This window comes from Cygnus atratus, chromosome 12, assembly GCF_013377495.2.
Source record: "Cygnus atratus isolate AKBS03 ecotype Queensland, Australia chromosome 12, CAtr_DNAZoo_HiC_assembly, whole genome shotgun sequence".
Classification (NCBI taxonomy): Eukaryota; Metazoa; Chordata; class Aves; order Anseriformes; family Anatidae; genus Cygnus; species Cygnus atratus.
In genome coordinates, this window is record NC_066373.1 from 13,235,985 (window position 1) to 13,260,747 (window position 24,763).

The 24,763-nt window shown below is 49.3% G+C and overlaps 1 protein-coding gene across 5 annotated transcripts; it reads right to left on the reverse strand.

The window, feature by feature from the left end:
* Positions 1 to 217: 217 nt before the first annotated feature.
* RFWD3 (ring finger and WD repeat domain 3) lies at positions 218 to 24,449 on the reverse strand. 5 transcript variants are annotated; one of them, XM_035543542.2, is made up of 14 exons: positions 24,408 to 24,449; positions 23,871 to 24,000; positions 21,834 to 22,185; positions 20,207 to 20,436; positions 18,373 to 18,461; positions 18,077 to 18,274; positions 15,845 to 15,936; positions 13,567 to 13,681; positions 8,542 to 8,770; positions 7,184 to 7,334; positions 4,957 to 5,133; positions 3,863 to 4,077; positions 3,382 to 3,599; positions 218 to 2,339 (listed from the first exon to the last, which is right to left on the reverse strand). In XM_035543542.2, the coding sequence occupies exons 3-14, from the start codon at positions 22,181 to 22,183 to the stop codon at positions 2,196 to 2,198; spliced, it is 2,208 nt and encodes a 735-aa protein (XP_035399435.1). In that variant the 5' UTR covers positions 22,184 to 22,185; positions 23,871 to 24,000; positions 24,408 to 24,449; the 3' UTR covers positions 218 to 2,195. The 5 variants fall into 5 exon arrangements, with proteins under 5 accessions (XP_035399435.1, XP_050569184.1, XP_050569182.1 ...); XM_050713227.1 differs by having other exon boundaries at positions 383 to 2,339; positions 23,916 to 23,996; positions 24,408 to 24,442; XM_050713225.1 differs by having other exon boundaries at positions 383 to 2,339; positions 23,916 to 24,000; positions 24,408 to 24,437.
* Between the last annotated feature and the right edge of the window lie 314 nt (positions 24,450 to 24,763).

A 24,763-nucleotide genomic window follows, 5' to 3' on the forward strand; every position in this document is an offset into this window, starting at 1 on the left:
AACTCTAGATTTGAAAACAGAGAACATGAAAGTATCTTCCATTCATTTACTATTTTAATAGAAATTAAATTATTCCTTTATTATTCCTAAATTATTCTCTTATTCCTGCAGGGCCGTATTAAAAATAGAGAACAAGTGCTATCTAGAAATTCAGAAGCTGGGCAGTCTTAATTCCTTTCTTCGCTGTATATATATAAAAATTTCCATTTTTTTTTTTGGTCAGAGTTACGGGTTACAGTTGACTGGGCATAAATGCCTCAAAACAGTCAAGAACAAGTATGGTCGTGGGGAACCGCTTGCTGCTCCTGGTTTCAGCCGGTGTTACTGGAGACCTTCTCGTAACTTTATTCTTTCAAGACCATTGTTAAAATGCCAAAAAGGCTCACACTGAGTTTATTTCAAGTTAAAAGGCTGCCCCAGGTACGCAGCCCAGTTTTGTTCAGCCCTCTCCTTCCCCTGGCCTGATCAGAGAAGCGTGGTTCAGGACTCTTCCTTCACCAACAGCCAACCCTTATTTCAGCCTGAACCTTGGTGCCGCGTGGAAACGGTACAAAGCATGAGAAGGCTTACCTGCGATGGGGACGCTCCTTCATACTCACAAAGTAGACTACATACTGCTAAGATGCATTTCTACGGTACAGCAGCACCAACTATATTTGAAAAACACTTTATTTTTACAGTGTATAAAAGTATAGAAAGACTATTATACAGAAAATAATACAAAGTTGAGCAGAGATCTCAGTCTCATCCGTTAGAGGTACGACAAACAGGCTCATACTGCATACATCCCAGACTCCAGAAAACAAAACTGTGCTGGCAGTTTAAGTGGTAACACACTCGCCCTGCCCACGACAGATGCTGCTTACCACAGCCAGAGCTGTGCCTAGGGACGTGTTTCCAGCACAGAAACTTGTCTTGCAGCTTCTACAACATCCTTGCAGTTTTGTTTTCCCTACACGAAATGAAACCTAAGTCCCGTTTCACGATCTGACTTGGAAATGAGCACTCTCACACCCGCAGCATATTTACAGAAAAGGTGCTAAGAATCCCCCGGACCTGGCCAGGGCTCATACCCCGATGCACGGCCCCACACGAGGCACTACGGGGCTGGCTCGGCTTCACAGCAGTGACGCCGCAACACACGCACGTACCAAGGCAGCTGGACGCTGCCTGGGACTGGCAGCTAGGATTTAAGGATGGCAAAGGGTCTCTGAAAGGAAGCTAATGAAATCCCTGAGTTTCCATGTTTCTCAAAGCCAAGGAGGAGGGGGGAAGCCAGCGACCTTTTCCAAACTGCTGCCTGTTTCAGTGCATCAGTGTCTTCAAGGAAGGACACCATGAACTGCAGCAGGCAGCAGCACAAGAATTGTCTCCTGCTCCTTACCTTTAGTTCTCTAGGAGTAGAGTTTCTATTTTCCACAACCAAACTGCCCAAGTTTGCTTGGATGTTGGCAGTGGGTGAAGGGGAAATAGAGAAGGGGAAGGAAACGGGCAGAATTCAGGAATTACAGTGCAAAATATATGCTTATGGGGAGAGAAACAACACAACCCACAAAGAACCTGGCTCTCCACAGATTTTGCAAGCCTCTTCTCTCCATGGCCACGACACAGGGCCTCTCCTCAGTAGGAACTGCCAACTGCCTTTGCCCTTGACCGTCAAAAAAAGAACATGGGAACACGTTCTCTGAAGTAGTGAACTCGCTTTTACGCCAAGTATCAGCAGCGCTAGTGAGATGCCAATATCGCCGCCTTTTCATCACCCAGTAATCACAGCAGGATTCCATGTGAAAGTACAGTGGGAGTCTCAGGTCTTCAAGTTCCTTTTATTTTGTCGATTTGTAGAAGAGACTTGCAAATCCCTGTGCTCTCTTCACACTGGAGAAGAGCGCAGCAACACACACTGGAGACAGGCCAAGAATTATTGCTGTGCTGAGGCAGCTTGCTCAGGTTGACTGAAGAAAATTGACCAAAGAAGAAATAACGACAGACCTAAAAAGGAAGATGGAGGAAGAAGGGAACCGCCGCAGGCACCTGAGTGTCCTAGTTCCTGACGACTGCCAGAAACGTGTTGTGGCAGCTCCCATCTCCTGTAAGCAGCACGTGCAGGACAGCTGAGCCCGGGACTGTGCTGTTGCTGTGGGGTTCAGCAGCAGCTCGTCTGGAAGCCCCCGGGGCAGGCTCCGCAGGGAGCACGCTCACTGCCACTTGTAGACATTCACCATCTTCTCGGTGAGCGTGGCCAGCAGGTGGGTTTGGTTCACCTCCAAGGGGCAGATGTCCAGCACGGGCAGGTCAGCCTGCAGCTTCTGCAGCAAGGAGCCACTGCCGGCGTCCCAGAGCTGTGGGACAGAAAAGGTCAAGGACTGCAGGGTTTTCCCCTCCCACCCAAACCAGAGCTTCTCTCCCCAGAGAGAACTGCTCCCCGCCCCCCCCATGTGGACAGCCCTCATGTCTGGAGGACGTTGTCCATGGAAGGGTACCTCTCCTGGCTATCCTTGTCCTGAAGAACTGCCTCTACTGGATCATTCCTACCAGTCCCTGAATAAGCCAAAGCTGGCTCTTCCAAACGGCCTGTATTCTGCTATTTGCCTTCCTCGCTTCCTTCAGGATCTTGAGCTCCACTGTGGCCAAGGCTGCTGCGGATTGTCACATCCCTGACTATTTCTTGTTTGCTGAAGAGCAGACTTAGGAAAGCACCATCTCATCTGGCACTTCAGTTAGGGAGAGGCTCCTGTCACTCTCCAGAAACATTTCTGGATTGCCTGTGTCTTCTTGTGGTGCCCTTCCCACAAGTGTTAGGGACATTCACACACCCCTAAAAAACAGCCTGCGATCTGCAGACTTTCCTCAAGTTCCTTGAGGAAGCCTTTGTCTGCTTTCACAGCCTGCTTGGGTAACAGGCTCCCACCACGATGCTACCCCTATACCTCTCCTCCGATCCTGACTCAGGAGCTCTCCTGCAGCCTGCTGTCCATCCTCTGCACCTCAGCTGCTTTTCCACAGGAAGGACAACCCTTCTCCTCAGCCTCCCTCTTTCTTAAGAAGTCTGTGTCCACCCCTCTCAGCACTTTCTGCACTGCTGTCCCACCACGTCTCAGTTTCTCCAGTCGGGCCTAGTGCTCAGCAGTGACAAGATGCCCGACTACCTTCCTGTGAAACACCAGGGGCTCGCTGCCTATGTTCCTTCCGGTGGATGTGGACCGCAGGCCAACGTCCCACGCTATCAGAAAGTGGCTACAGGCAAGCACAACACACCAGCCTGCACAGGGGAGTGCTCGTGACAAAGCAATTCCTACCAAAACACACAGATGCTGTGACTGATAAGGTTTCCCTAAGAACTGCAATAAAACCCTCCGCCCCCCTGAAAGAAACAGAAAATACCATGGCAGAATTAGATGCCTCATCGCCAGCACACACAAAGATGCTGCCATCCTCCTCCGGGCTCTGAAAAATGGCGTTCTTGGTCAGCAGCTTGCAGGTGGGCCCAGCACTGAAAGTCTGCACCGGGTTAGAAGAACACACCACGTCTTCTGAGGCTTCTGCCAGCGGGCTGCAGGTCAGTTCCATCATGACACAACGCACGCACGGGTTGTTTTTACCTGCAAAAAAAAAAAAAAAAAAAAGAGATGGCCTTTGAAAAATTTATTTGTGGACAAACTTAACTGTAGGAAGATGAGCAAACCACCTCACAGCTGCCTCCTTTTGCCCTCACCCTTTTATCTATGTGCAGATGCCCATTAACACAGCTAAGGCAGGTTCTACATTTTCACAGTGTGCTCAACCGCAAAGTTACTGAGAAACTCAGATATCTGGGCAGAGCATCAACAAAAAAAGCCCACCGTAGATTCACACCGTTACGTACTGGGCCTGTAGGTCGCGAGGCAGTGCCGCGTGCTGATCTCTGTCTGAATATCAATGCATCCTCCTGGTTCCAGCAGCAGGTGATGAGGCCGGTAGGAGTTGCCAGCCTTCCGTTCCCAAAAACAGGCTCCTTCCAAGGTCCCAGCTAGTATCCCACCGTAAGGCAATGAGGCCGAGGCCATTCGGGGCAGGTAAGACAGCGACACCATGGGGCACCTGAAAGTATGATTGGCAGGAGTCAGCGCTGCCAGCTGTGGGCGTGCTGGTGTTCTGCCTTGCTGCTTCAGAGCTACCACAAAGAAAGGACCTGAGGCAGGCTACGAAATGGAGCCCCAGCGGGTTTGACAAAGATAAATGAAGTTCAGCAAAACACTGTCTTATGTTTTAAGTGGGAATCAGAGAGCATACACCAGCTGTGAAAAAAGATTCACAGCTTTGACACCCCAGACAGGGGGCAGCAGGGTTCAGCAGTCATCAGGACAGAACTTACTTGTGGAAGGGCCTTCCCTCACTGAAGGGCAGGTCACGTCCTGAGAGATGAAAGCAGCACCCCCAGGGTGTTTAAAAGCAACCTGACGTAGCCCAGAGACCCACCTCAGCCTGCCTTGCATCTCATCTCTCAGCTTGTGATTGTCTTGGCCAGCCAGCCTGTTTTGGTCTTCCCACTAAGCAAGTCCACACAGCTTACAGGAAATCCCTCCAGTACACCCTTTTAAATCACCACTTGATTCCCAGTAGAAGAGATGGAAGCACCAGGGCCTTACACCTCTCTAATTTGTGCTTTTCTACATTAAACACTAAACCCAGCTCCAAAACCGAGCCAGTCCTACTGCTTAGTTGTAGGAGTGCTGGGGCCGTTTCTGACTGCTGCATGCTTTAACAAGACGCAGTGGCCAGGGAACCACACCAAGTTATGCACGTACCGTGCAACCTTATGGGAGGCTTCTCACATCTGTGCTAAGTCTGAATTTTTGAGCAACAGATTCACATAAAACAGTTTAGATGATTACAAGTGCTGTATGATTTGTGGAGGAAGCTGAGTTTAGCTTCCCACATACCAGTAAAGTTGAGGAGCAGCAAATCCTTATGCCATACCTGGACTTCTGAGGGACCAGTTCCTGGACGTGGGAGTTAGTGTCTCTCAAATCATAGATCATGATGGAGCCGTTGACCAACCCAGCATAGATGTAATTTGTGTCATCGAGACACCAGCAGCAGCTCCAGACAGGACGGCCAGTATTGTATGTCTGTACCACAGTGTTTGTTGCCAAGCTGCAAGAGAAAACCAAAACGTTGGCCCTTTGCACGAGCATCTACGCATAAGAAAGTAGCATAATTAAGGCAACAAATCTAGCTTTTAAGTCTTTAGAAAGAAGCCTCAGCTTTCCTTGGATTGAATTCTAAATTAATTCTTCCTGTACTCCATATGCGAATCGGGAAAATCTAGACAGAATAACCGCTTTGATATTGTTTGTGAAGTAATTTACAATTCTTCCAGGCCAAGGCTTCCTCTTCCAGATTGATCTTCAGAGACTGGGGAAGGAAGCCTCAGAGCAGGGTCTCAGCTGCCTTACTGGAAAAAGAAATTTAAGTTACTTTTCCTGGAAACAATTACAGAAACCACTCTAGTGTAATCCTGTAATACTGCATATTCCTGACATCACAGCGCTCACCTCTTCAGATTACGTCTCATTAATTATTTCCCTCTTTTTACATGAGAGGGACAATACTTATGCCTCAAAAGAAACCAGTTTAAAACAAGAGAGAGCAGGTGGGGTAAAGACTGTAAAAAGCACATTTATAGCATTAATTCTTTAGAAACTCAAGAAACTCTTCCTTTGTGGAAGGCTGAAGAGAATACATGGAGGGGAACAACGCAGAAGAGCAGACAAAGTTATGTCAGATTAGAACGTATTTGCCAAGGGTGGTATTGTCAATGCAGGCTCAGCACACTGAGTCTAGTGAGAGAGAGAAGAGAACACACATTGCAGTAACTCTGGGTATCCTTCAAAGCACACAGGTTTTTCCTTGGGGAAGCCAATTATGTGCAGAACTCCGGAGAAGTCATTTCTCCCAGGTAAGTATAAGGGGAACGACCACAAAGACAAACCTGGCTGGTAAAAACTGACAGGGAGTTTTGTCTTAGAACAGCAGCTAGTTAAAAGTCAGAAACAAACCGACAAGAAACCAAACCCACCAACGCCAGAGCTTTGGTGTTATTTTTAAACACTCACAAGCAAGCACAAGAGACAATGACATCGTGGATGACTCCTTTTGGTAGGATGACAAGGAAAGCAGTAACTACAGAAGAAAGATGACCAAAGGGGGGCTCTTCTTTCAGGCAGGGACCGGCAGATGACTGAAGATGCTGCTGAAGCAAGCACTTAACTGCAACACGTACTGGGATTGAGCACGAAGGCAAGAGGATCACAGGTTCTCATGCAGCCAATCAGGCAGTGAGAGACAGATGTGGGAGTCAAGTGTCTGAGCAGGTTCTCTGACAGAAAGCCTCTGCAGATTAAACCATGAAAAGAATTCCAACTGAGGAGGCTGGTAGCCTGACGTGCTGGCTTTAGCATCAGAGACAGGCAGGTTGTTTACTTTTTACTAGTCTAACAAGCATTTCAACGTGGTACTGGGAACGGGAAAGCAAGCATTCTTCACATTTTTGTTGCAGTATTAAGTTCTCCTCATTATTTCACACAGGGGAAAGAATTCAGTCGTATGACACGCTCTGCCTAACCCTATTCTGACAGACATGCATAAAGACGTTACTTGAACTCGGTGAGACCAACCAGCCAGCCAGCTTGTGAAGCAGCTTACACCTGAAGGGCAGCACAAAGTAGCAAGAAAACACTCATATGCTGAGAACTCCACCAGGACTGAAGCAATTTCTCTCTCAGCCTCTGCATAATTAGCTTCCAACCTGCTGCTTGAAGTCTCTGCTAGCTCAGCGCAGGAACAGAAAACCAAGCGAGCAGTAAATTTCACATCTATACCTTATACTGCACTTGTTCTCAACAGAACTGGGCCAGTCTCTGCCGAATGACTCGTTTTCCACCAAAATCTACCCAGGGAAGGTATTAGACAGGTAGCTCCAGAATATCTCCACCTAAAAGACCTGAATGCAAACAAGTGTTCCCCTCTGTCAGTTCCTGCATCAGGAAGGATATGCGGACACACTGACCTCATCTTACCAGCACCTTTTGGAAAGCAGAACAGCAAGCACTACAAGACACACTTAAGGTGAGAGAGAACCAAATGCAGTTCTGCACAGAGCAGAACTCAGCTGGGAAACGCTGCTCTCCCCGGCAGGGCTCACCTGGTCAGTTTGAGAGTGCTGTCCAGAGCGGCAGAGAGCAGCAAGCCGTCCGCACGACTGCCGAAAGCCAGCCCCCGAATCTGTTTGCTGTGGATGGGGATGTACTGACTGCTCTTCAGGTTGGCCACGCTCATCATCTTAACGCCACAGCCTGTCAGGGAGACAAACCAAGCAGGTTATCACGAAGCAGACATATGTGTAAGGCAGACCACTGACCAGCCACTGCCAAGGAGCCTAGAAGTGACAATTCCATATCCAAACTACAATTTCTGTACTGACACATTCATCCTACCACAGGTTTCAAAGTTTTTTGCTGTTCTGGATAAGAATTGCCAGAAATCATTCTTTAGTTCAAATGGCAATAGTGCGAAATCCTTCAGGATCCAAGCAGCAAAACCAAACTCAGTGTAAGAGTTCTTGCTAGAAGGGCCTGCTGCTCTTTAGCCAGTTTCTTCAAAGACATTCTAGCCTAGCTGGAAGCACGCACAGCAGAATTAGAGGGCAATTTAAGAGAATGAGTGTCACTGCAAAGAATGGGTACAGGTGAACTTAACCTACACGCCACAAAGCCTCCACACAGACAGGAATTCCTCAGCTCCAAAACGCAGAAAAAATAAGGCCAGCCAAACGCAGAAAACAATTCTGTTAGGCCTATAGATAAGGCACATTAATCTCTAAGCCATTAACCAAATAAAGTAAGTTTCATCATCCAGAAAGCATGAAAGTGCTTTGCAAATAAAGCCTCTCAGACTCCTAATGCCACATCTCCTTCATCGGAACAGGAAGCTGGCGCAGGCCCAGCCGTCAGCTCGCTTGCCCCTGGCCGTAACGAGACAGGAACAGGGCTGCCCATGACTCCTCGGCTTCCTATTCCCCCACTGGGAGACAGGGCTTCAGCACTCGTATTAAAAGTCTTTTTTTTTTTTTTTGGAAGTTTGTTGACAGACCAGCTGCACGTGGATCAATCCACCTTCTGAGTGGGGAGCAATGTTTCTCACTCAAGCGCTGGAAGCTTCTCCGCCGGCCCTTGCGTGCTGAGCTCTCGCTGTCTCACTCCCCTTTGCCAGGAGCATCACACACGCCTGTCACCTTCCTGCAGATGCGGCACTTGAGCAGAAGAGCCCGAGATCCTCTGCTAGGATCCCGCCAGAGAAGTGAGGGGAGAGACAAGCCACCTCACTAGGCAGAAGCTACCGAAGCAGAGACAGATGAACCGGGGGAATCTTAGGAGCGTCCCCAGCTTACAAGGCACGTGGAAAGGTCAAGCCAGAGGAAGGAGCAAGCAGAAAACACGTTTCACTTTTGTGAGCCTCCAAACATCACCTACGAGCCCCCCAGATCTCGACTTGCTTATTTACCAGGAATAAAAGTAGACTGTGGAGAAGGCTGCGATACCACGAGACAGCCCAGCGAGTCGCAGTATGCCATCACTCTGCAGTTCCCCGCCTGAGACACCACGAAGACCTTTTCCAAGTGGTACCTGCGCTGGCTTTGGCTGGAGGGGAGGCCACCTGGGAAGCCGGTGCGGAATCTGCCAGGTTGCTGAGAAGCACTTGCGTTGTGCTGGGCCACCAGAGCCTTCAGCTCCTGCAAAGACAAAAAGACCTCAAAGAGCTTTAGTACTCCCCGGGAGATCCTGTGCCACCCGTTCCAGGTGCGCCGGGGGTGCCTGTTCTCAGACAAGGAGGGAGGATACAGGCAGCTCCACTTCCACACTGTCCCTGAAGCGCTGGATTTCCAAGTCCCCTGGCTGCGAGAACAACAAAAGCACTCAGCAGGCTCTGCAAGCACTGGTAGAATCTTCTCCAAGTCCGTTACTGTATGTATTAGACCCCATGGAAGAGAGGGCTCTTTGGCAACAGATAAAAGCCAATAACAATTATTACCAGATCAATGCTGTTTAGAAGAGAACGAGCTGCCAAGTATTACATGCTGCTCAACCGCAAGAGACAGTCAATTAGAAGCATTTTCCAGAATTTCCAGAATACCTCCCCCCACCCCAAAGGCCCTAGTTTCAACGCAGACCGACGTGTTTCCTGCAACACCCTCTATTTAATGAGGATGACCCTGTTCTTGTAAACCCTGGCCGGCAAATTCCAGGAACAACAACTCTCAAGGGCTCCAGCCTCGTTTTCTGCTCCCCCCCCCTCCCTCAGCTGAAGCATGCTCAAGGATGCTCGGCAGAGCCCTTGCCAAGGACAGCTTCCACCAGAGCATCAGCAACAAACAAGGTTTTCCTAGAGTTCCTCCTTCCTCAGAGATCTTCAGGGTGAAGTGGCAGTGTGAGGAGCAGCACTTTTTGGTGAATTTGAGTCATGGTCAAAGACAACGTCCCCAGAAAGCGTCCTGACCAAGTGGGTGTGCTCCAAGGGCAAACGCCAGGCAGTGCAGTACCCCGGGGCATCACAGGGAGTGTATACACACGCACAGAAAATTGCTACTTGCTTTCTGTTGTCTGAGCAACATAGATTATGCTTCAAATACTCCATAATTTTTAAATGATTAAGGGCCACGAGAGTGATATTCTGAACGTATTAGTAGGTTGCAAGCTAGCTTCAGAATTGAACCAGCCACCACCACTTAACTCACACTGAAGCAAAGGCAACGAATCTCAGAGAGGGAAGACCAGAGATCAAGCTCTGCGTTAACAGCTGACATCGAGCCCTACAACTTCGGAAAACGGCTCAAGAGGAGAGCAGCTCCGGTATTCTCCGGAGGTCTGATCTGTCTTGCATCAAATGCCTTCCAAATTCTGAGGGAATAAAAAAAAAGAACTTGAAGACTCAAGAAGATCCCATTAGAACAAGCAAAGACAAAATGTGGGGAGGAAGCAGAGGTACAGGGGGTGCCAGGACGCTTACAGGAGAAACTTCTGTAGCTTCAGGCTTGGAGTAAGCAAGCAGTGAAAACACAAGGAACTTCCAAGAAAGCAACTTATAACCAACAAATTAATAAGCTCTATTTCTCAAAGGCAGGAGGGTGCCACTACCACTGAGCATGAGAAGAGATTAAAATTATTTGTTGCTCTGGGGAGTTTGTAAAACTCTCCTTGTCACCTGCACTCAACATTTACATTTTTACACGAGATATTCATTAAGGCAGGCAGTTAAAAACTGTCAGTACAGCATCTAAACACATCGGACAGAGCCAGCAGAACCAGGAAGTCTTACTAGAGACATCACTAAAGTGACTAGAAGCGTTGCACCAAAGACCAAACCCTGCTAACTGTGCTCAAAAGGACACTCTTTTGGCAGCATAAGCTGATGCCTTCCTCTGAAATGCTCTGAAGACTTTTCCTGGCCCCTGCTGTTGCCTGAGGGCCTGGAGGACACGCTCATCCCTGCACACACACCACGACTGCTTCCCAGATCCCAGCTTAGTGCTGCTATGTTGAGTGAACGTTCGGGGAAAGAAGGGAAGAGACAGCCAAGTTCCTCCTGAGGAGTACGCATGAGAAGCGGGAACGGGAGAGGACAGAACGAGAAAGAAAACAGCCAGCTACAGCCAGTTTTCTGTTGTGGATTGGGTTACGGTGGCAGCAGCTGACCCAAAGCTTACAGACAAAGGCAGTTATCAGATGACAGCCACCCTTTGGCCGCGCTCCCACAGACCTCTCAGAGAAGTCACGACTGCCATCCTGCACTACAGCCTCAGCCTTGCATTTAATAGAGATAAACGCGTGACCCTACAACCTCCAGCTGCAGCGCAGCACTGCAGGCTCTGAACCTGAACCAAGGGAGGCTGCAAACAGCATTTTAATTGGCCTCACTGCAAGCAGCAGCCAAAGGAAACGCCAGCTTTTCTTACTGCCCATAGACCTTCCGACACCCACTGCAGGTGAACAAAGATCACAAAGGTGAAAGATTTTTTTTTTAAATGAAATATAACAATTACCCTAACATTTTTCTAAAGTTATTAGGTTTGCATTTTTATTGCTGCCTTGACATCCAGTTCCTTTCGGTTGCTCTACAGCATAGAGAACTTACACTGAAAACCGTGGCAGATTCGGGAAGCGTACAGCAGCAGTTCACGTCTGGTTCCCTGGATCCTTGTGCTCACAGGGGAATAACTTCAGGCAAAAGCATGGCTTCAGCAGCACTGTTCCCAAAATATTCAAAGTCTTTGCCCGCCACACAGCACAGAGCTCTCACCAGTGTTGTTTCTGCGTGTGAACTCGCCGTGTGTGCTGTGCTTTTTCCCAGTTTTGGCTAGTTACCTTGTCTCCATGCAACTGCAAGTTGCTTTACTCGTATTTTGATATAGCTAAAGACAAAAAGATATCCCTTTTCTAGCCTCATTCATCTTAAATACTTCAATAACAAAGCTGAAGCAAGCTCATCTTCATGACCCTAGTGGAGCAGAGAAGGGGAAAAAGCGCACAAATCTGAAAAAGGGTCATAGCAAGAGACATGACTAACAATGACCCAGCTCTCAGGTGCATTAATGACAGAAAAGGGCTCACACAACAGCTTTTTTGGGGGAAACTGGTGGCCCGTGCTTTCTGTAAGACTAAAGACACCAAGATTTGTATGCAACAGATGAGCATAGCTCTTCCAGTTCTGTGCAGCTGAACTTTTCCACATTCAGCCTCTGGACGTACAGGTATTTCACAGATTTCTTTTGTAATCCCACAGCACTGCTTTCCGTGGTGCCTTAAACCTTTCTATGCCAATTAAACACAGTTCCTTGTATGATGAGTAACGCTGCTTGCTGAAAGGAGAAGGGCAGCAAACTTAAGACACGACAAGCCAAGTTCTTTATTAGATGCTAGGGAAAGAAGCTCTCACTGAGGACAGCCAGGCAGTGCATTGCCCAGAGAGGTTTTGCAGCCTACCTGTGGCCACTACAGACCCGATGGGCCATTGCCCTAAGCAACCTAATGCGATGCTGAAGCTCCTCAGCTCGGGTTGGACTAGAAGCCTCCAGGGATCCCGTCCTGTCTAAATGACTCTCTGCAGGCAGTTGCTTTACTAGACGACCTCTCAGAAAATAAGGAGCTGGTTAGGCATAACCTCAGAATATAAACCAAGGGTTTAGCAACTTATTCTAGACTTCCTACTGATTTATGGCTCCCCAGCGAATTGTTTTTGCTTTGTTTTTTAAACTTCAAGTTCATTCACAGTATAGACAAGTACCTTGAAATTGCTTCCAGCATTCACATCAAGCACTACAGGACAGTGATGAATGCAGTATAAATACTGAACCGGAGCTTAAGAACACAGGGTACTTAATCTTTATAACGTGCAACTTCAGTTCAATTAGACTGGATTCTCTATCATTTAACACCAAAAGAACAGCAGGAAGATGCTATGGACCTGCAGTTTTATCTTATTTGCATCATTCTTAAACCAAATTTTATAGTGGGCCAACTTTCTCATTCGCTCTGGTGATCATACCTGCCTGAATTCCTGCACGAAGCTGTAATTTATAAAGCTTTATGTTACATCACATGGGAAAAATTGAGAAAAGGGGATGTTTCTTAATGTAAGATGTAAATAGCTAAGGCTCTAAGAAAATCCGGAAGTAGAGGAAAGCATAGAAGAAACGAAACAGTAAGAAATTAGACAAATTTATCATCTGCTTCATACAACAACAAAAAAAGGGAGCAAATTGGTTGTGAAAGAGGCTACTGGAAAACCTAGAACTGGTGGAATACGCAAGATAATTCACAACTGGGAAGTACCAGCAAAGTCCACAGTTTTACAATCCTGTAAAAGCAGCCGTGACAGATTACAAAACATCACGGTGTTGCATGAGCCAGAAAGGAAGAGGCTGTTTAGCAACCAGTCATTTACTTTCAGTAATTTCTATTCTAAGGGGACAGAGGCGCTCCTTCGCAGCTGCTCAGCCCCAGCCTACCCTAATGACAAGCTCATGGCACCAGAAGGTGCTTCAGCTAAACACTGACTGATCTTCTCAAGAAATGTAGTGTTTTTTTGTTTTGTTTTTGTAAACAGCCACAAACATACTTCCTCACAAACTATTTTTCAAAAACTCGACTATCTAGTGAAAATACATCCTAGAGATTTTCAAAGCTCTTTTTGGTACAGTTAGAGAAAGATAAGGGGAACGCATTTGGCACTGTATTACCAGACCTTGCCAGCCACCACAAAACCTGAGCAACCTGCAACATCAGCAGCCCAAAGCGCCTCCTGTTAAGCTGTATGTGCAACTTCCATTCTTAGAAGCGAGTCAGTGTTAGGTCGTGTACATGAATGTGCTCACCTGGGATGTTTAGGATACTCCCAATGATTCACCAGTTGAGTCGACTAGATCTTGCTGCTTATTAAAATTGGAAGCCTGCTTTCTCTCCTCTGAGGGAGCAGGGGAGAGAAAGCTGAAGAGAAAGGGAGTCTGCTGTGTATCGGAGGTGTTGGACTCACCTGAACTTGCCTGCGGAGCTTGCTGCATTCGTCTGTCAAAACCTGCAACTGGAGACGGCTCTGTGCAGACTCCAGCTCGGCCCGTCTCCGCAACATCTGCTCCTTTTCTATAGAGCTGGATGGAAAACAGAGGAAATGCAACCCTTAGGACTAGGAATTGCCTAGGATGCCTTCGTGCTGTTGTCTCCTACCCCCAAACTTTGTTCCAACACAGGTCCTGCTTGGGTAAATATAAAAGCAACAAAAGTCTGGTACCATATTCACCCAGTCCGTTCACCCCAAGATGTTCTCAGTTATGCAACTGCACTGAGTGACTCACACAATTATTGTTCCATCGACAGAACAGCCTTTCTCCTCACCCTCTCCAAATGTGCTAATTTAGTGAAGGAAAGTGGAGAAAGTAATCAGTTGTTTCCTGCTCCACCCCCCGAAACAGCTTAGCAAATTCTATACCATCAACATCCACGTAATCCAACATGTCAGTAATGCAGCGAGTCACAACACAGCGAGATCTTCAGGCTTCTTTCTACTACGAGCAACTGATTTTGCATTTCAGGAAAATACTACTGTATCGGAACTAAACAGACACAGATAAATTCTCTGTGAAGCCCATAAGAGCCGCACTTACTACCTCACCTTCAGCCTAGAAGTGCATACACACAGTTCAACAGCAGCAGTTTTGGTAACATGCTTCAATTTTGCTTTCCTAAGTACTTTACATATGAATGAGTGGTTAAGGAGGGGAAAAAACCACCAGCATTCCTTAACATTATTTGCATATTTGGTCTATAAAGTGACCACTGCATCCTGTGCTTCAGAAGCTGCAGTAGTCTGGTTATTTCAGTAATTCGGGTGCAGACAGATCTAGCTTGCCTATGTAACCTTAAAACACAGCCTTGCATGTTTACCCAGCACAGAGTTCTGTTCTTTCCCTATAGCCCTATCACGTTATTTTTTTTGTTGCATAAGAAACGGGTGAAACTCCGTATTTAACCATCGGAAACATTCTTTACACAAGCACCCAGAGCCCGAAGGCTGGCGTTTCTGAATGTGAGGAACGAAACCCGTGAGCTTATACCCAACTCAAGGCCATGCACAAACAATATTGATGTATCAGTGTTCCCATTTGTCCTCTGCTCGTGGCTACGTGCCACGAGGCAGCCACTGCCAGCAGCTTAACAGGACCGACGGGCAGTCACCGCCGTCTGCCTCCCCACAAAGCCAGGAGGCAGGGGATTGATGTATTGCACGTGGGGAATTGCTCCTGCGGGATTCTGAGACACAAGCAGCAGTCAGACAGCTGCCTCTACCCAAGAAATAACGAGATGTAAGCACCCAAATGCTGCTGTGCTTTTGGAAAAAAAAACAAAAAACACCTTATGTATGGATTGTTTTGCAGTGTCTATCCAGTAAAAAAAGTGTGACCCTTCTAGAGGTACAGTTCAAACACCGTCAGGCAGTGGCAATCTGGACAGAACAGCTACTTTCCCCTTGTGCCAGTTACCTCACTATCCTAGTAATTATTAATCAGAAGGGTTTGAGAGGCATTTCTGTTGAAAGACCGTGTTGGAAGAACAGCAATATGCTTAGGAACACGTTATGGAGAACCCAATTAAATTCTATTCACTTCAAGATTCAGGAGAACTCAGAAGTCTGCAGCCTTTTAACTTCAGAACAGTATCTGTGACAGCATCTTAGTGAAAAGAAATTAGCGCCCATTTTCCTACCCACTGTTCCCTTTTTCAAAAAAAAATCTACATTGAAGTTGGAAGGGGGAGTAGAGTCCCAGTAATGCTTGCTGACCTTTCGTAAGCAAAGCTACATGAAGAGTTTGACAAAGCAAGATGGAAAGTGATTCATATGAGGGATTACTCTGTTTAATGCATGCAGAAAAGATGACAGAAAAGGTCAGTTATTCACCCTCTTTGCATTTCTAATTACGCTTTTCTCATCTAACGATGAATTAGCAATATACAGCTTTTTGGCAACAACTCTAACTCTGCGTGTTCTCCCGCGGTGACATTTCAGGAAACAGCACAAGACAGCTTTAGCAACTTCAGTGCCACGAAGCACAAACTCAGGATTCCTGCTCCAAAAGAAATTTCTCCTTACAGGTAAGGCAGGCAAAACGTAGCAAGATGTCATTTGTTAGGACAACGATCCCCAAGGGAATGCAGGAAATTAAACACAGGAAATTAAAGCATAAAGTAAAAGCCAGGCTGCAGCTTTCCTTGACACGCAACCAGCGAGGCTGTGTGTTTAGGTGGAGCCTCCGTACCTCTTCATGCGTTCCTGCTCACTGGTGTCCAGCGCTTTCAGAGTACGGGCATACAGCACCACAATGTCAGAGCGTTTCGCCTTCTTATTGCACTGAAATAAGAGACAACATCAGTTTGCCTACAGGAACATCACTACCCAAACTGTGCGTCCCTACAGCTTGCTAGGTAGCATTCTGAACAATCCTTCAGGTTTTGAAGGGAGGGGCTGTCTACTTATAAAAACAAATCCCCGAGTCAAATATAGCACAGCATGTCTGCAAGACACTCCCTCATCAACTGGAGCTCTGATAGGGGCTACAACAGTTTAGGTCCTAGGTTCTATCGCACCTTTAAAAATGCATCTCCTTGCTTCCTACTAAATTTGTTTCGCTAAAGCACCGGAAACGCAGCGTGGTCAGGTAAGATCCATGGGGGAAAAAATTACAACGAAGCAGAGGAAAAGATCCAGAGCAACACAGCAGCCCAACTTCTGCTTTGGAAGCACAAAGACTGGCTACTTGTACAGCAGGCTAAATTTGGACACCCTGAGTCTACTCCCAACAATACTACCTACGTATTATATTCCTCTGATCAAATCCTGTAGGTCCGAATCCACAAAAGCATTCCTGTAGCAGTATCGAACACCAACATCCCACTGATTTCAGAGATACCAGGGGAATCAGATACTTCAGTGATTTTGTGCACCTGCCCAAAGTTAGTGGCGACTTCATACTTCACATCCTCCTTACAAAGCAGGCGTCGCACCTCCCTGGGTTGGCACTCTAAGGAATGACAGCATCTGCGAGCTTCCTGCTTTGCAAACACACTTCGCTGATCAGAAAAGAGGCAGCAAGCGCTGAGATCAAGTAAACTCTGCCAAGAGGTAAATTACTACATGCGCTTAAATTGCGGACTTCTCTATTATTTAGCAGCATGAAGATACCACGGGCAACAGCTTCAGATCAGACAGCTCCCCCCCACACCTCAGAAAACTGCTTTGCAGAGCAGTAAGTGGCTAAGACAGCTTTCCTGGCAGCCAACAGCTGTCACTGGCAGGGCCTGGCACACTGCATTTTCACAGGATCTTGCGCTCAAGCCACTTAGTACACAGAGCAACACGCACAGCAGCCCTGTGCTATTCAATCAGAGAAGGCCCCGTCGCAAAGCACGGCGACGGAAAACAAAGGGAAGATGATTTAGCTGCAAGGTTGTCTCCAGAGCAGGAAGTTCTGGCAGGAAATTTTCCTCCAGTGATGTAATTACTGGGAAAGGTAGCGAGCATCCCTTGCAAATTGTCAGGGCTCAGCAAGAAAGCAGACAGGATTCTAAAGAGCAGAGATGCCACAAAGGTCTCTGAGAATTTTGTCTGGGCATAGAGCAGAAGAAAAGCTTACACAGAAAAACTAGGTTTGGGCCTCTGCCACGGCAACAGCGGGTCTTTAGGTTTAATCACAGCGCCCATCAACAGCAAGCTTCTTGTTGGGAGGGGGAATCCTGCACAAAGTCGAGCAAAACTACGGAAACTCTGAAAATGACAAAGCCAATGAAACCCTGGGCTTCCAGCCGCTGAGCGAGAAAGCAGCGGAACCGAATCCCATTTACGAGCTACTCTTTGACCTGTTTTTTTGTCAACATTCCTTTCTGGAGAAAAGGAATTCGGAATGGGAGTACATCACAGGAAGGCACAGACCTCAGAGAGATCCATATTACCCATGGAAACAAAAGACAAAGAAGCACCTTACAAGCAGACCTACCGCTTGCAACTGGCCGTTACAGGGTGCGGTGCATTTCTCAGTCCACTCTGAGAGAGCTGCCTGAACAACCTGACCCTTAGGCTGCAAAAGCAGATGCAGTTCAGAACAGACGACTAACTGATTGAAAATGTTTCTCCAACAGATTTCTAGTCCAATAACGCATTCTTTATGCTTAATTAATTGCTTCTAGGAATCGGTCTGCCACTCCCGCACTCCAGGAGCGCGGCGCAGCGTTCTGAAACCAATTACAGGCTTAGCACTTGAACGAGCAAACTTCCGAGTCTGCAAGTCACAAACGCTCTCCTTCAGGGGAGAAAACCCACGCCGGAATCCTCCCCTTGAAGCACTGCTAGCTGTGCCTGGGCTACCTGCATCCAAATAATGGTGATTTTTGTTATTTCTGACAGCGGGCAGCGTCAGATTCTTTATGCAGCAAGCAGCTGTAGCTGTTACAGTGACCGTGCCCCCCTCGGTGCACAAAACCGCCCTGAGTTTTACCTGGGGGCACTTCCCCGCCTGCCCCCTGAGCCACCTCTCAATGCAGGTGTAGCCGAAGAGGTGCCCGCAGCGCAGCGCCGACAGGCGGTGGTCCCCGGCGTTGGTCCACTGCTCAAAACAGATGGCACAGGTATCCCCCTCCTCCTCCTCCAGCGAGGCAACGGGAACCGACGGCTCCGGCTGCTTTAGTGGAGTTCTCTAAGATTTTAAAAAATAATAATAATCAGGCTTTTGTTTAGGCAAACGCAGCATTTACCATATTTAATCCATCTCCAAGAGCGTTTAGGTCACCTTACCTGCTTTTGCTGGACTTCAGCCCCTTCATCTTCGTAACTTCCACGTCCTGCAGAAGCTTGAGGCAGCTCTGCTCGGGCCTGACTGGAAACTAAGAAAAGCAACGCTTCAATAAACTGGCATGTATCGAGGGAGAGGGGCTCTCCTCGACTTGATCCATAATCATCGGGGAATCGAGGCCAGCAGTGCAGCAACGGCACAGGTGAGGCACAAAGCCTCAGATCAGCAACCTGGGTAGGGAAGGCCAGGCAGTTTGCCTGCACACCATTCTCCTAACCAACTGCAGTGCTGAAAAACTTTCGGCCTTTTTTTTTTTTTCCTAGAAAGATGCAGAATTCCAGCACAATCAGTGACAGAAGAGAGGCCCTTTAAAGACAGCCATTGTTACCAGGACTTCTCTGACCTGCTGGAAGCCGACACACCTGCACACAGGCCCATAGTTGGGCTGCTGTACGGTTACAGCCCTGCATCTCCGTGCCCACAGACACCCATACCCACAAGTTCTTTCGCCAAGGGTTCCAAGCGTGCACATTTCACGTGCCAGAAGCATTTCCCACATGCTGCTTGTCCGTTCACCCTGACTCGAGCAGCTTTCTAGCCAGCCGTTACCCAACTATCAGCTCTGCTAGGCCATGTGGTTTTTGTGCTGTGCCCGCGAGCCCTCGCGCTGGAGCCGGGGCACGCAGCAGCACCAGGCTTGGATTCCTACCACCAGCACACTAAAAAAGGAGCCGAAAGCACCATCTCCCCCCTCTCCCCGGGGAAACAAGAGAGTTCATAGCGACAGTTAGCATCCAAGGCAGACGTTCTCAGTCCAGTGGAGAAGCAGCACCTAGCCCCGCCTAAGGCTAATAAGATTTTCAGCCCGTACAGCGCCGGGCTGAACAGAACCCAGCAGCTTATATAAGCAAGACAAGGGGATTCCAGAAAACCCAACAGAGAGCATATGTTCACACAATGTCAGACAGCACTTAACAGCTTGAGCTCCTGTCACGTGTAAGACTAGCTGAGAACAAGTGGAAGGAATCTGTTCAAAGGAGCCCTCTTAGATATAACCCCCCCCAAAAAGGTGTCCGGGTAGGTTTGGTTTTGATCGTCCAGCCTAAGGGCAGAGAGAAGCACAGGGACATTCCTTAGAGCCCGGCGTTTCTAAGAAATAGGGAAATGAGAAATATATTGCTTGTATTCTCTGGGCATCAATAACCTTGGATAGCAAATCACTATTTGCCACTCTTACATAAACTGCATATGTCACTGAGTGTGTGGCAGCCTGCAAACGTGAGTTTAAATAAAGAACTGCAAGCCAGAACAAGCTGAGGAAAGAGAGACAAAGCCCTGCCCTGAGCACCCCTATCTTCTCAGCTAAGTGTCACAGGAAGTTACAGGAATGAGAACTCTAACCTGAAGCAGACTGAAGCACAAATAATGATTAAAAAATCCTGACTCAGACCCCTCTGAGGACTGAAAGCACTGCTAAGCTCCAGAGACGTGACTTGATGTCTTCAAAAACATTCCTCAATAATAAATAACAGAGGAAACATTCCAAGTAACAGCCTCTAAATGTGAAGTTATTTTGAACACTTCCAGGATTATTTATAAGCAAGAGCCTGCAAATAGCAGAAAGATTATGTCTGAGATCACGGCAGCAGTCACGCGGTGCTGCTACTGCTCTTTGGAGCTGCTTGCCAGCAAGCCTTGTGGTGGCAACCTGCTCCCGCCAGCTGCGGGCACAACGATCTCTGAGCACCGTCTGTTGGGAAGCTCAAGAGGATTTCCCCGCTGGGCTCTGAAGCAGCAAGGCGAGTTTCTGAAATTAAGTACCCACACAGCACAAACCTGAGCTGGCTGCTGCAGGCGGCTCCTGGGCTGCTGGGGACGGCGGTGCTGCAGCCTCCGCCTCTTCCTCCTCCTCCTCAGAAGCGCTGCTGGCAGAGCCACTCAGCTCTGTTTCAGGAGCCCCATCTTCCTGGCTGCTCCCCGCGACACGCAAGAGCTCCAGATGCGCAGCCGGTGTCGTAGCTTGCTCCTGGCTCCTGCTGATTTGGAAGTAACTGTGCAACGGTGCCCTGCGTCCAGAAAAGGAAGAAATGAAAGCCACGGTTATTTCAGGTACGCTGAAGGCTCTGAATGCTTCCCCCAGCTGGTTTGCAGCACAATTCCCAGGCTCTGAGTGCAGATAGGAAGGTATCAGCTACCGAGACAGACCTTGTGCGGGAGAGGGGCGACCCCACACAGCTGTGAGCAATCAGCAGCGCCACAGAATCACTCAGGTGAATTCTGGGAGACCTCTCAGGCCATCCAGGCCAACGTTTAACGTGGTACCGAAGTCCACCACTAAGCCACATCACGAAGTTCTGCATCTCCACGTTCCTCGAAGCCCTCCAGGGAAGGCGACTCAACCACTTCCCCGGGCAGCCCGTTCCAACACTGCACAGCCCTTTCCGTAAAGAAACCTCTCCCAACACCCATCCCAAATGCAGCAACCGTTCATTCTGCCCAGCCCGTGGAACTCCCACGCTGTAACTGCAATTATAACCCAGACCTGGGCCCCGCTGCCCCTGGTAATAAGGAGATAAAGGAGGCTCGTACCAGAGCCTCACCCCACCGACTCCTTTGTGCCTTGCCTTTCCGCCTTCCCCCTTCTTTTCCCCAGGGGCTTCACCCCGGAAAGTAACTTCTTCCCCTCGCCCCGCACCAGCTCCTCAATTATCCTGCAGGTTCAAAGCAGAGCTTTGCCAGGTTGCCTTCCAGCCCCGAGAACCGCAGTGACCTTCACGAGCAGTCCACGGGCAAACAGTGTAGTAATGTTTAATCACCGGGGAGGAAAGGAGATGTCGGTCTGACTGCATTTAAAGACAGCGCTCCAGTTAATTATAATTTCACCCTCGGCATTTACAAAAGCTACAGAGACGAGACAGAAACCAAACAGACCAGAAATAGGGATTTCTTTCTGGCTAAGGAGCGTGCCCACTCATCACCTTCCAAACTCATTACTAACAGCATTAAACACAATTTTTTACTTTCTTTGCCTGAAGATACCAAACCAAAATGTTAGTTTGCTTGTTTGTGAAAGCTTCTGCAGCAAGGGTCACCAGAGAACTTAATGAGACAACCCAAAACAAAGGTGAAAGGCAAAAGAGCTCCGTGGAGCTCGTGCTAAGCGCTGGCTGGAAGTGCTGAGGCGGTTCTGCTGCAGGAAGCACCGCCAGGAGCCTGGCAGAGCCACGGAACAGGGGGAGCAGAGGCTCTGCACGTCAGAAAGCGTGAACGGGCTCACAGGTCAACATTAAGTGAAGAAACGGGGGAGACTCATTTAACAAGGAGCAAAGACGCTGCCAGATGAGATCAGAGGTCTGCCCACTGTGCTTCAGAGGTTTGTGAGGTGCTCAGAATTTGGCCACAGGCCTGGACCAAGCTGGGCTCTGTAAGCCAGGAAGCACGGCACAAATCATTTCTGCTTTACCTGGCACTGACCGTCCTCTGGGAGCCGCCGATCCTCTGCTGCCTGCGAGCCCTTCTCACTGGTGGCCGTCTCGCAGCCTGCGGCCCGGGCACCAGCGGGAGCTGATCAAACACCCCTGGAAACCCCTGCAGTCCGCTGGGATTCGCTGGGTGGTCGGGCCCGGCAGCTGCTTGCCCTGTCCCAGCGCTCGATGCGCCGACAGCCTCGTCGTCAGAGATGACAGTCACGCTGCCTCCTTCGCTGCTGAGCGCCGGGGTGTGGCCCGAGGGCTCTGGGGGAAGTGTCCTGTGGTTCTCTGCGGGGTAATCAGCCACTGGTTGGAGGTCGACTTCCATCTCTTCTTGAGCCATTCCTGTCAAGAGGTGCAGCAAACAGCTCACATCTCTAAGCCTGCACCCTACTTGTAGCCCGACGGCAGCAAGAACCGGCAGCAGCAGTGACTAAACGAGCCTTTACAACTCAGGCTGCACACACAATTTGTCCTTTTGCCTCAGACACGCAGCAGAAAAACCAACTGCCCAAGTCGACAAGCGTACACGAGCTGGCCCAGCAGGCAGCGCCGTCCTCAAGTCCCTGACCCGAGGTCTGGGGCTCAGTGACAGCTAGCACCAAAGGCACGCTGCAAAACCACGTTGAGTAAGCCTAGGGGAGCGGGGAAAGTCAGGGGGTGCTCGCTGCTGTCATTTAACTGCCAGTGAATGCATCTGCATCTTGGAGGACGGTTTGGAGATATCCTAGAGACTCCCCCTGGTGAGCGCTGCACAAGCACTGACAAATAGAGCCAGAAGCGAGCAGCGCACCTGTCCATCGCACTGATCCCTCGGGAGACTTTCCTTTATTTCAGTAAAACTCCGTTACGATACCAGATCACCGTGACTCTTACCACAGCTTATTAAAGAGGCCCTTCTGCTACCTGACGTTCACCAGCACCACTCAAACCCAGAAAGGGTACCGGAGCAAAACCCACGACCGAGACATTATGGGCAGCAAGTTACCCCCAGCGTCAGCATTTGTGGATCCATATTCATCCAAGACTAGACAAACATTAAATTTGCAGTAAAAGCCTCATATGTATTAAGAACAGATGCCCTGCAAGCGTCTTTGGGATAAAGATTTCAGTTTTTTTCTCCTAAAAGGACTACCCTAGGTTTTAAGGGAAAACAGAGGAAGTCGCAGTCTGCGCTGCTGGTCATCATGCTGCTCTCAGCCCCAGAATTGGACAGACCCCCTGCTCTGCAGGCAGTCTGCAACACAAAAGGGGCTTCAGGATTCTTTCGTTAACTGAACAAATGAAAAAAAGTCACCTGAAAAGGTGGAGGGAGGGGGGATTAAATTCTACAGCCCGCCAAAGGTCATTCACCTTCTCAAAAATATTGAGGCAATCATAAATATGAAAAGCCTTGGGGACAGCAGACCTTTAGCATTATTCAGCCCAAAGCACACACCAAAACTTATTAGGATAAGCACTGTGCAGACAGAGAAAAGACTGCTTTTGGTACAAAGAATAACTAGAGAACGTGTATGAAATTACTAGAGGTGGATATACTAATGCTATTATGTTTTGATAGACCTTTTAATAAACTCTAATTTTCACGTCCTACCCTAATTACCACTTTCAGCCTAAGTTGGGCCAAAAGGAGACACGAACCCCACCTCTCACCTGGTCAAGAGCCACCAGTTAATGACAAAGCACCGCTCCCTAGCACTAAACTCACATTCACGGTAAGATTGCCCCACAGGAGCACATCAGAACCCTTATTCCTCTCACAAGGGAAGACGTAAAAATATTGCGTTTATTCACTACTGCGGGTTAATTAACCCTGTGTCTTTTGGGGAAAGAAAGGTGTTAATAGCAGCGCTTCCACCACTGATTTTTGGAGTCTTTCCGAAAGGGTGACAGGCCAGAGCTTCCTTGTGACAGCCAGCTACCCGTGTGGCAGCACGCGGAGCAGCCTGCAAGCAGAACACCCCTACAACCAGGCTTCCTGGGCCCAGATCATTAAGAAACTCATTAAGGGGAGCATCCACAGGACGAACCTTAACGATCCTACGAAGGCTGCCTACCAGCGCGGCAGGAGGTACCTGCAGGGCCAGGCGGTGGGCCGAGCACGGCAGCACAGCTTCCCCTCGCAGACGGCCGCCTGTCGGGTCACCGCGCTGCATCTACCTTGAGACAGGAGGAGCCGTAAAAAGGAAAAAAAAAAACACGGAATTTAGCCCCAAACCCAAAAATTTAGCCAAAAAAAAAAAATACAAAATTTAGCAAGCGACCATCACGCGAGGCACCGCGGGCCGTGCCCAGCACGCAGGGCGTTATAGCAGCCGATTTACGCAGGGCTGGGGCCCGCAGCGCCTCAGGAGCGGCCTCACCCCCCCGGCCCAGCCCGGCCCGGCCCTGTCCCTCCCCACCGCCCCCTCAGGGCCCGGCCGCCCCCGGCGCTGCGGCCCCGCGCCCCCCACACGGCCCGGCGGCGGCTCCCGGGGCTCCGAACCGAGGGGACGGGGACGGCCCGGGGGAACCGGGGGGGGGCCCGGCCCGGCCCGGCCCGGCCCGGCCCCGCCGCCCCCTCTCACCTCACAGCCGCCCCGCTCGAGCGCCCCGCCGCCCCGCCCCCCCGCCGCCCTATTGGCCGGCCGCTGCCCCCGCCGCCGCTTCTATTGGGCGAGCCGGCGCAGGTGAGGCTTTTTATTGGCCAGGCGCTCTGTCAGTCCGTCGCTAGGGAGAGGGAGGTGGAGGAGAGGGGGAGGCTGCGCTGATTGGGCAGCGGGGCCGGCAAACCGGCGGCGGAGAGCCGCGGATGGTAGGGCGGTGATAGGTCAGAGGGGCGGGGAGGGAGGGGCAAAGAGTGCGGAAGCGCGTTCTCATTGGATGAGACGCCGCAGGGGCGAAATGAGCGGGAGAGGGGAACGGATTCAAACGGAGGCGGGGA